The 11,857-nt window shown below is 38.1% G+C and overlaps 1 protein-coding gene across 3 annotated transcripts; it reads right to left on the minus strand.

Annotated features, from left to right (window-relative positions):
- Window positions 1–222: 222 nt before the first annotated feature.
- LOC122880888 lies at window positions 223–5,838 on the minus strand. Of its 3 annotated transcripts, none has more exons than XM_044206446.1 (6): window positions 5,718–5,832; window positions 5,202–5,540; window positions 4,764–5,105; window positions 2,503–2,619; window positions 2,327–2,391; window positions 223–674 (listed from the first exon to the last, which is right to left on the minus strand). In XM_044206446.1, the coding sequence occupies exons 1-6, from the start codon at window positions 5,758–5,760 to the stop codon at window positions 555–557; spliced, it is 1,026 nt and encodes a 341-aa protein (XP_044062381.1). In that variant the 5' UTR covers window positions 5,761–5,832; the 3' UTR covers window positions 223–554. The 3 variants fall into 3 exon arrangements, with proteins under 3 accessions (XP_044062381.1, XP_044062383.1, XP_044062382.1); XM_044206448.1 differs by having other exon boundaries at window positions 239–674; window positions 5,490–5,540; XM_044206447.1 differs by lacking the exon at window positions 2,327–2,391 and having other exon boundaries at window positions 239–674; window positions 5,718–5,838.
- Between the last annotated feature and the right edge of the window lie 6,019 nt (window positions 5,839–11,857).

The raw sequence follows: 11,857 nt of genomic DNA on the forward strand, positions 1-11,857 counted from the left end.
CCCTCAGGCGGCAGAAACAAAAGCAGAGCCTGTGACATGTAGCCATTGTCACCAAAACACTACCTTGGGGAAGCCCACAGGTTATGGGCACAACCTCCACCAACTATTACTTTTTAAATCCTTCCTAATAAATAAGAATTCAGCAAGCTAAGAGGCGTGTCATCCAGCCAAAGGTATTTGGTTTAATTCTCTCATCAAATAAACAAGAAAATAGAACATGGATTTTATTTTTGTTTTTTTATCTTTAATGGCAGTAAATGTTTTTACTTACATTCATATTTCATTCAGTTTTGAATGATTATTCTAGATCAATCTGACATGCAAGAATAATAATAAAACAAATATAATAATTATAAAAATGATGATAAATATCTGTTCTTGGTTCAACCAGGCAACATCACAAAACAAGTGCTGTCTCTATGCTAAACTAATCCCTCTAAACTAATGCTATTAATAGTAACATTACAGCAAAAATCTATCATCTCATTTCATTCACCTTTCATTCAACAGGAATCACAGCTGCATGAACATTATATTATGTGACAATGTACATATTAGTCTCTCATGCCAGCGTACACACAGTGCTGTGGTAACTCGCTGTTATTCGTCCATCTTTGAGCTTTTCTTGAGGTGAAATCCAGCGCCACATAGTTCAGTGCCGTCACTTCACCATCCTGCAAATGATAATTGTTAGACATTAGAGCTGTAATACCACAACCAATTAATATTCGATGGTTAAAATATCAAACATTAAAAGCTATGGTGTCCAATGTGCTACAAAGGATCCAAAGATTTCTGTTTTATATTTTACCAAATTTGCAATCTATTGAATCAGGAACTATGTTTTAAGCAGTTAGTCTAGTGTTTTGTTGAAGAGTAAAAACATACAGAATGTGGCCGCCATTTACTGCAAACTCCTCCCACACTCAGCCTTGTGTTAGCAGATTCATTCAGCTGTCAATCCAATTTACGGTTTACTTTCACTGTTATTTCTGCTGCATTTCAGCTCACGACAGGCGACCCTGTCTCCTAGACATTATGTTTAATGTTAAGGTTTCATCAGCAATGTCTCTTTCCAGAAATCATGACCCCCTTACAGACCTTGTTGTGAGCAGTTTCATATAGGACCTATCAGTAGAAAGAAAATAGTTCCCACATGAAACTGCAAATCAAGTAAAACTCTGCAGTGATTTGAGACATAATGTGTTTATTAACTGAAACCACGATCTTTGAAACCCTAACCACAGACAGGACTCTGGATGTGAACCCACTCACATTCTGCATTTTGTACATTCACTGTCCAACCCGACCACCTCCCTGTGACTCCGATACGGTAAATAAATGTGGCGCTTCATACACTCAAAAAAACGTTGCCTCTGACCATAATCCAGCCAGTGATTACATTTGTCATTACAATGTAATTGAGAAACCAATTTAGTAGTATTTAAACGTAATTTCTAGAAAGTGTTATTTCAGGAGTAAAAATAACCAGTTGCAATTTACATTAATTTACTATAAATATGTGAAGGATGGAGACAAAAATGACATATGTTTACGTTCAAGTGACAAAGTACTCCTGCAGCTGTAGTATTTACGACTCTATTCCATTAGGAGCAAAGGAGGAAGTAGTGTGATGTTATAGAGCCACAAGGTCTGCAGACAGAGGAGGTCAGGGTGGATGGATGGGTCAACAAAATGTCAGACTTTAAAACAGGACACCGCTGTTTTATGTGTTTATTGTTGTAACCATGATGACGAAGTACTCCAAACCTTAACAATGTACTTATTTTAACCCAAACCATGATGTTTTTCCAACCCTAACAGAGTCATTTTAGTTCCTAAACCTAACCAAATATTAACCGAAGCTGTGTAAAATCAGTAAACAATGTTATTTTTTAATCTCTGATGTTGTCCTGTTGATGTGTATGTCAGATTAGAAAATATGTCTCATTCTGGACCAAAGATGTATTTTGACGTTTAATTTGGTGGACTTGTTGGATGGATGTCAAGTGTGATTGGTTCCTTAACCAAAATTTTACACCCCTTCCAGCTCAGAGATCATTTGTTTGAACTTTTCCCTCTGCCCTACCTGCCTGTCCCTCACCAGCAGCTATACCATCATGTTCCTTTCAGGGGATTCGCTGCTTCTCATACAAAATGAATGGGAGCTGCCAAGCTTGCCATGTTCTGTGTGTTTTTATACTGAAAATCACCATTGACTTTATCATTCATGGCATTTATCCAATTTGCAATAACCAAAGGCCTATATTATGATTCAATTCTAATTGCACATTAGATGATTAGATTAGATTTAAATTATATTTACCACATTACTTGGTTGATTCTGAGCTGATCTGTCATGTTCAGCATGATTGTAAGCAGTTACTTCTCCTATTAATAAAAGCAAGTCGTTAATGGCAATAAAGTTATTTAAAAAATATCAGTGTTGGTACCTGACTTGGTTAATGTATCAAATAATACACACACACACGATAAACTTACCATTGCAATGTTTACAAACTGGCTTTTGATTTCTGGAGATAATTAGAGCGACAGTCACAATCACGAAGCCAGCCAGGAGTGTCCCAAGCACAATGACAAATGGCCACAGTTCTTGTCCTGGAATGAGAAACAAAAATCCCAAAGAGACACTAAATTTCATGTAATTGCTTTTACATGATTATTAATTAATAAGTTGTCTACAGCTGCAAAACTGACATGTCGTACAGATAGTGCTCAACTGTACCTATTTTGACTTTTAAGTATCAGGACTTGTTTGGCTTACCCAAAACATTTTCTCTAACAATTAAAAACTGAAAGCAAAACCATGTTTGGGCTACAACAAATTGTTCCACAGCACCAGTGACTTATTGTCCATGTGAGCCACACTAGCGGCATGGCTCTATAGATGACAATGTCGGTCTTTTGGTTCATTGGTACACCACTTTGGTCCAGACTGAAACATCTCAACAACTTTTGATGTATCGCCATGAAACTTTGTACATTCCCAGACGATGTATCTGGGAATCATGAATGTGGTGGATGACGCTTAGGAGGTAGAGCAGGTCATCTATTAATCACACGGTTGGCAGGGTCAGGTCAAAATTCTAATTTGTCATAATACCAGTGACATTCCCATAAACCTCAACTGTACTTTGTGTCTAGTGCTAACTAGCAAATGTGAGCATGCTAATATGGTAAACTAAGAATGTAGTAAACATTATATCTGTTAAACATCAGCATGCTAGCATTGGTGCGTGAGCATGTTAGCGTGCTGCCCTTAGCATTTAGTTCAAAGTATTACTGTGCTTAAGTACAGCCTCACAGAGCTGATAGGATGGCTGTAAACTATACTATACTTCGTAAGGAAACTTAAGAAGGCAAAATTCCCGTGGCAGATTCTTGTTAACTTTACAGAGGAGCAATAAAAAGCATCCTGACTGGACATGGGATGTGCACAGCCCAGGACAAGAGGGCTCTGCAGCGGGTGATTAAAACCACCCAGAACATCATTGGTACCCATCCACCGAGCATCAGTGACATCGGAGAGGTGAGGTGCCTGCGCACACACTAAAAGACAATACCCACCCCAGCCACAGCCTGTTCACCCTGCTGCCATCTGGCAAGCAATACAGAAGTATCAGCTGCCATACCACCAGACTACAGAGCAGCTTCTTTCCTCAGGCTGTGAGACTCCTCAATTCATCCTCAGCACTCCACCATAAATAATAGATTTGTTTTTTGTGTGCATGAAGGGACTACATCTTGCATATCTTTGTACAACCCTGTGTTATATAATAAATAATAAATAAAGGAACCTTGAATCTTGAACCTTGTTTACTTATACTTTAATATAAGTAAATATAACTAAAATATTTTCTTGTACATCAGTGTTCTCACACAAGAACACTGTTATGTCTCATTTTACCAACACTCCCATGTTAGGCCCACTCCCACAAACAAAAGTTTAAATTTCAGCCATTTCAAGAAAAACATATCTAAGGGGTGGACACCAAACAGCAATACTTGGACAATTTAATGCAATCTAACACAGAACTTTTCAATGCTTATCAAGTTTCACTAAGCATGTGTCAAAAGCTGATGAAAAACTTGATTTAATGCTATGCTAATTTCTTAGGCCGTAGTTTGAGGCATTTTTCTACTGGATTGTATTGCATTGTAGGTGCTCCTGTTATCAACACCTCACTGACACAGTTACAACAAAAATTATCATATAAACTGCACAAGGGAAGATGAAAGGCGGAGTTGCAGGGGCCTCGACGGGACACAGAGCACCACAGGAAACGGAGAGAAAACACACAGCGACAGACACACAGGGAAAGTACACAGAAAGAACAAAGAGAGGATGAGTAACAGAGGCAGCCAAACCCCATAAAAATAAAGGACTGCACTACAGATGCACTATATAGGTGCCATTCCAAATCTACCTCATGCAGCCTGTAAATTGTATATAGTAATTCAGTGGTTCCCAGCCTTTGTGGCTTGTGACCCTTTGAAACACATACAGTATTTCTAACAATGAGCACGTCAAGCAGATCTAATTTGAATCATTTTTAGAGGCCTGAAGAGATAAAACTATCCAGTATTTTACAAGACAAAAAGCCAAAGATAAATTTCCTAAAAATAAACGTAACTTTATGGAGCAAAAGAATGTTTTCCTATTATCAACACTGTACTTAAAAAGCAACAGAATAATAATCAATATAAATGCATTATGATTTAAATAAGACTTTAAGACGTACTTGTCTCCACTTTGGTTCCTTCACCAAACAGGATCTCTCCACATGTGACCACAGCACAGTAGTAAGTCCCAGTATCAGAGGAGTTGTGTATAGTTTTGGACAGACTGTAGACACAGCTCCTTTCCTCTTGTTCATCACTGCTGTTCCTGTGAGTGTAAATAACACCTGGATGGGATTCTCCTGATCCAGCTCTGAACCAGTACACACTGTGTTCACCTGGACACTGGTCTTCTTTGTTCTTGGAGAGAAGTGAACACTGGAGAGTCACCGAGCCGCCCGGCTGGACTGACTCAGTCTCCGGACTTTGTCTAACGTAAACAGGTTTCTGCTGATTTTTATGATCTGTGTGATTCACAAAAAGACAGGAATTAAGTAATGGATTGTTTGGGTATTGACACAGACATAGCAAACAAAGACACAGAAATAAACATACTTTACCATTCACAGCCAAAAGTGTGCCACTGATGAATTTCATTTTGTATGCCGATCCTGCTTGACAGAAGTATGTTGCTTCATCTTCTTTGCTTACATTTGTGATATTAAGAAAATACTGAGCATCCCCTTTTGTGACTGTAAATTTTGAATTGTCAAATTGTTCTTTAAGTGTTATTTTGTCAAAGGTTCCTGCTGCAACTGTTTGGACCATATATCCAAATTTCAACTTAAACCAGTAAAACAACCCGGCTTTGTCCCTGGTGAGTGGACATGTCAGAGTGAAATTATTACCAAGTTCAGCCACAGTCAAAGAGATCTGGTGAGGAACATCTGTGGTTTGAGCTGAAGAAAAAAGAAAGTTACTAGACAACAGGACAAATACCATTAAAATGTGTGTCAGAAACCCTATTTGTGATCAATACAAATAATTTATCTAAAATATTATATGGTCGAATATGTTTTTCCACAAGCTATAGTTTACAGTAGTTTTCATCTTAGTAAAGTAGACAGTGCACTTACACAATGTACTTAGAAGAATCAAAGCAGCCAGTCCTCCGATCATTGTGGTACAGTGCCCTTCTCTTGCACAACTGATGTCTTCCCACTCAAGTGGAAGATTTTGTCACAAAGTGATCAAGGTTTACAAAATGGAAGTCATAGTCATCATGATTGGCTGAAACACAGAAAATGAACTTCCTGTTAAATTTTGCAATCCCATGACCCATGTGATCCCACCCCACCCCCTGCTATGAGTATGAAGGTGTTGCGAGTCTATATATATATACGACATTCATTGTTCAAGGAGACTTAAGCAGGACAGTGACCTAAACTTCTGCCACCCTCTTTTGAACTATGTAGAGATCTAAAAAAAAATGTATTAGTGTCTAGTGCTAACTAGACACTAATGTACACTGCAGTCCCTTCATGCACACAAAATTAATTACAAACACGTAATTCATTTGAATCCCAGAAGGTCTATGACCAACAGTTAACATGTTTTGTCTGACTTGACATTTGCAGTCAAGCATTTAAAGTAAGGTTTGTCTACAGAGGAAGCCACACGTTAAGCAATTCGCTGAGAGGTGATAAATGGTAGTGGAAAGATGAAAAAATAGGCCACAAGTGCACAGATTGTCCCAAAAGAGATTAACTGCTGCAGAAGCAAACTTTATGCAACCTCGTGTAGTAATGCGAAATTGTCAAGGCCTTTTGAATTTGTGTCATATATTTCATAATCCATCAAGGCCTAAAATACAGGTCACATGTTCCACAGTTTACAGCCCTTGCAAGAGAAACCAAATCCCTTTACATATACACATGCTGTACCTAAATATCTCAATATGCAGTATACTAAGTTGACAGTGTCAGGATTCGTATTTAAATCTACATCAAACCATTGAACCTACATCCAAAAACGTGTAGAAAATGTTCGTGAAATAAATATCCAGTCAAATAACGTCAGTAGGGAACATGTTCCAAATACACACTGGACCAGTATTTTCAGCTACGTTAGCGCCGTGGCTCTAGGGCTGGCACTGATGGTCTGTCAGTTGGTCGGTCTACCACTCTGGTCCAGACTGAAATATCTATAGCCATTACATTTTGGACAGACATTCATGGTCCCAATAGGATGAAACCTACCATCTTGAGTGATCACTTGACTTTTCCTCTAGTGCCACCAGCAGGTCAAAGTTTTCACTTATCAAGTGAAATATCTCAACATCTACTAGGTCGATTGACACAAAATTTTGTAGACATCCATGGTCCCCAGAGGATGAAGCCTAATTGTTGATCCCCTGACTTTTCCTCTAGCGTCACCATGAGGTTGACATTTGTCGTGTTGAGTGAAATATCTACTATTGGATGGATTGCCAAGAAATCTGGTGCACATAGTCATGTCCATCTCAGAAATAATTGTAGCCTAATCGATTTGGTGACTTTTCATCTAGCACCACCAAATTAAATATGAAATCATTTGTCCACTACTTTAGTGTTAATGAGATTTCCTTCAGCTTCAGTTGTACAACTATTTTGTGCTAATTAGAAAATGTTAGCATGCTAACACACTAAACTAAGATGGTGAACATGGTAAACATTATACCTGCTAAACATCAGCATGTTAGCATTGTCACTGTGAGCATGTTAGCATGCTGATGTTAGCATTTAGCTCAAAGCACTGCTGTTTCAGTGTCACAGAGCTGCTAGCATGACTGTAGACTCTTGCTATTAATCACATAGCATAATCAGTCACTTCACTGGAAGGACATAATGTGCCATAACACTATAGACATCCCCCTTTGTGCATTGACAAGAACATGATCCCTCACTGGCTTCCTACCCACAAACAATTGTAAATAATGCATGACCAGCTTTGAAGAAACATTGCCAAAAACAGAAAACAAAACATAAGCCACTGTTTTGGTGGGCAAGTGCTTTTTCCCCAGCACCATCCAAGCAACCTGAAAAGGCCCATGTTTAACATACATGTTAATGTATATTTAAGATGATTTGATTTGGTTCTTTGGTCATTATCTTGACGTGAATTTGGTGAAATTTGTCAAAATCCTCATAATAATAGTTTTTAAAATGACTACTGTGCTGAGAACTATGTTACTTGTTAATCGTCCTGTATTAATATTTAACAATTTTGGAACAAATGCTGCATCCCATGTTGTCTAAATAGAAATTTGTCCTTGTAGGACTCACATTCCCCAGTAAATAAAGTTAAAATGATGTTGAGGCTTCCTTATGAAATAGAGAGCGTGAAATGAACACAGACCTTTGATACTAGTTCTTCCTCACACCTACAAGCACATCAGTTAGCCAACATTGTTCTTTGATGATAAAAACTCACTCTGAACATGTCCGTTGCTGAGATTTACCACTTCAGAGCAGACATGTCGTTTTCTCATCTCTGGAACTAAGAGAGGCGAGACACTGCTTCCATGTTACTTAAATAGAGGTGGGCTCAAGTAACCTATTTCAATATGTCTTTGCTTTGAAAATACAAATACCACTGATTTAGTTTGATTAAACAGATATTTTCCACGTACATGCTTATCAACTATCCTGTAATAATGAATTTGGGAAGGATAATTAACTTTCTTTGGAGAGGAGCATATGAGAGTGCAAGATCAAAGTGTTTACTCTGATCTGTAATTTCAAATTACACTTAACTTATCATGTATACACAGTAATTGGCAATTGAGTAGATAAATGTAAAGGCTTAATGGCTGCATGAGGCAGAACTTTCAAAATGCTGTCAACTGTTGGGATTTACAATGGTTAAAGGGGCACCAAATTGTGTAGGTGCAATCAATTAAGTTTGGCTATCAAAATTATCAATCGTAAATAATAACTTGAATTAAGTCATCGGGGGGCACCACCCTTCAACGAGGGAAAATGATAGCTAATTAACTGATTCAGTCTCATACACTAAACTATCAATATGTAACTCAGATCAATAATTAAATGAATAACTACAACCAAAATTACCAAAATTATTAAAGGATTTGGAGTTTATCATTCACTCTTGTGCAACATTAAAGAAACCAGCATAATTATACACAAAAATTTATAAGATAAGATAAACAAAGCAAAACACACAATATGACGTAGAACTCTAAATGCACAAGCAAGTTAGAAAAGAAGATAGTTAGTTGCATGCAAGACCCTGTGTCTGTGAGATACATCACTAACATCAACTTAGCATATGGCTACCAAAATAACAAAACACATCACAACACATCACTAAAATAGTCGTCAGCATGGTGATTGCAGTTGTCTGGATCAAAATGTTCAATATTCTTAGCTATCAACTCAAGCACTTCAAGGAGGGGACACTATGAGGTCCTTTCTGGTGAAGGTGAGGGTAAACTAACATTACTGTAGATGTGTGCATCACCTGCAACACTTCGCTCTGGTTGAGAGGCAGTGGCTGAATAGCTCTGAGATGTTTTAGTCCCCCTTTTGGAGGGATGAACACTAATAAATGTGTTGTCCATCAGTGGCTGAACAGAACATGGGGCAGAATATCTCCTAGAGGATAAACAACATAGTTCCTCACTGATTCAAATGGTATAGTGCCAGTGCCAAAACAGCTGAGTAAAATATGTAACTGGGCCCGGATTAATGTGAACCCTAGACTCTTTCCATTTATAGGTACATTGTACCAAACTGTTGTAAATATGTGCTCGAGAGGTATTTTAAATAGAACTTATTTTGCAAGTGTACAAAGACAAAGCAAACAGGGCAGTACAGTTGAAAGATATTTAAATTAATGTAAAATAAATGCACATTATTTTGCCACAACAGCACAAAATGTAAAGCCTGGCATATTTCATCCTGTTCTTCCTTGTGTGAGAAGTACCAATAAAAAGTAATGCAAATGTGACTGATTCATTCTAATTGCACAAGAGAGATTAGTTTCTTCCTATAGCATTAGAATACTGCAGAAAGCATTTATTTTTGGATTGGAAACATAATAATCTTGGAAACAGTTTCTGTTTCTAACAATAGATATTTACGTGTAACAACTCAAAAATAAGATCTTTCACCTTTTTAGTTTTGTGGCACTGTAGTATTTACTGTGCTAATGTCTGTTGCATAAAACAACAAGCAAAGCCGCATGCAGCAGCTGAGCCGTGAGCTGTGGCCATTTCTCTGCTTTTCATAGACCACCAAGCATGTTTACTCAGAATGCACATGACTTCAGGCATCAACAGGATATGTCACTAAGATACAAGAAGCCTCCGCAGGCTAAATTTAGCAAAGACTGTTAAACTGATAGTTTTGAGTTCTGCCTTCCTGGATGTGCACTCGTTTAGTTCAATGAATGTCTAAAAAACAAATTCTAACCACTCAACCCAATGCAACCACAACTGTTTTAAAATAGTAGATTACAAATAATTTTATAACTTTGGGTGGTATTTAAAAAAATCATTTTAACCAAGTTCAGTATCACAAAATGTTTAAGGTTTATGTGATCAAAGTCCTAAATTGGAGGTGAAATTAAAACTTAAAGACGCCACTGTTTCACCAACATTTTACATGATGAGATAGCAACAATTGAACTTGATGTTGCTGGGGGCTAGAACAATGATATCCACTATCTAACTCAGCAATAGGTTTGCAGACTACCAGATGTTTGTCTTGTGTGTGGTTGACCAGGTAAGGAAGGGGATAAGACGACCAACCAGGCTGAATACTGGCCGGTTTCATCAGTGGTAGGTGTGGGGCACTAAAAAATAATCTTCAAACCAATAAAACCAGGCACTTGGATCATGACAAATGTCACATTTCATAGACATACAGTATTTAATCCAGTTCATCATAAAAGCAGGAAAATACCCAGCTCATGTACTTTTCTGCTACATTAAAATGCTTGTTGACAAGCAACTGGTCCCAGCCAAGAAACAGTCCAGCACATAACCCCTCATAAAACCGCACTGTGTCGTTTTTTTCTTTACACTTTCTAAATAGAATAAACAAACAAGATATTATGTGTTTATTAGTGAGCTTTAGAAGTGCTGGTAGGAGTATTTTGTTACCCTTGAACAGAGCCAGGCTAGCTGTTTCCCCCTGTTTCCAGTCATTGTGCCAAGCTAAGCTGCTGGCTGTAGCTTCATATTTACAGAACAGACATGAGACTGATATCAATCTTCTCATCTACCTCTCTGCAAAAAAGCAAATAAGCGTATTTCCCAAACTGTCAAAGTATTTCTTTAACTTTTTCACATTATCACTGCCACTACAATACTAGTAATACTGGTAATATATAGTATATATATAGTATATATTTGGCGAGATTAATTTCAACATGTAACCTACAATATCAGTAAGGCCTGCAGGGGTCATTTTTGCAGACAAAAGGGGGTTGAATAAAGTGAACCTACAGGTCAGAGAAAAAGGCGTATGAGCAGAAGATCAGCGGTTTCAGTCCCTTGAACCTGTCACAAAGATGCAGGAAAGGGGGGCGGGCCAGTGACTTAGCAGTACTCTCTCTTCTCTCAAAGAAGAGAGCCAAAGAAGAAGAGAACCACATCCCTCAACTACTGCAGTGGAAACACTGTGGTATCACTGCCCAGGTGTGTGAGTGTGTGTCTATTCCTCCAAGCTGCTGTTGACAAAAAATAACAAAGTAGTTTTTTCCACTTGGCTCATTGGAAAAGGCTTTATAAAGTGTTGGCTTCCTGCTCTGAAACTAAAAGCTAGACAAGACCTCACTTTGACCACACAACCACACTGCTGCTGAATTTTCCGTGTACGATTGTCACTGTGTGGGTGTGAAAACATCAACCAAAGAATCTCATGTAAATTACTACATTATTTGACCTATTTTACACATTAGTCATACAGAAAAATCTCTGCAGACCAGTAAACACAGCGTATGAGATTCTGTTATGTCAGTTCATTCTGTCCGTTTTTTCTTTTAAACATCGATTTCAGAGAGACAGGAAGTCGAACGGAGAGTGGATGTGATGCAGCAGAAAGCATGAGTATGAGCTCGCACCAACTTCTTAGTATGTGTCATGAACCTTAGCCCAGCGATTCCCCTGACCTTTCCAAACTGAACACTCATTCATCATTTGGTTTCAATATAAATACCATGCGGTGTGTTCGTTGTTAGGGTCAGCAGTGAATCTGCAGTAATTCTTGTT

This window comes from Siniperca chuatsi, linkage group LG8, assembly GCF_020085105.1.
Source record: "Siniperca chuatsi isolate FFG_IHB_CAS linkage group LG8, ASM2008510v1, whole genome shotgun sequence".
Classification (NCBI taxonomy): domain Eukaryota; kingdom Metazoa; phylum Chordata; class Actinopteri; order Centrarchiformes; family Sinipercidae; genus Siniperca; species Siniperca chuatsi.

Bases quoted from the DNA above. Each gene is read 5' to 3' on its own strand.
- LOC122880888 (XM_044206446.1), bottom strand. From the start codon at position 5,760: ATGATCGGAGGACTGGCTGCTTTGATTCTTCTAAGTACATTGT. The intron at 5,106-5,201 runs GTAAAGTATGTT...TGAATCACACAG, and splicing joins CACACTTTTGGCTGTGAATG to ATCATAAAAATCAGCAGAAA. The intron at 2,620-4,763 runs GTACGTCTTAAA...TTCTCATTCCAG, and splicing joins AGGAACCAAAGTGGAGACAA to GACAAGAACTGTGGCCATTT.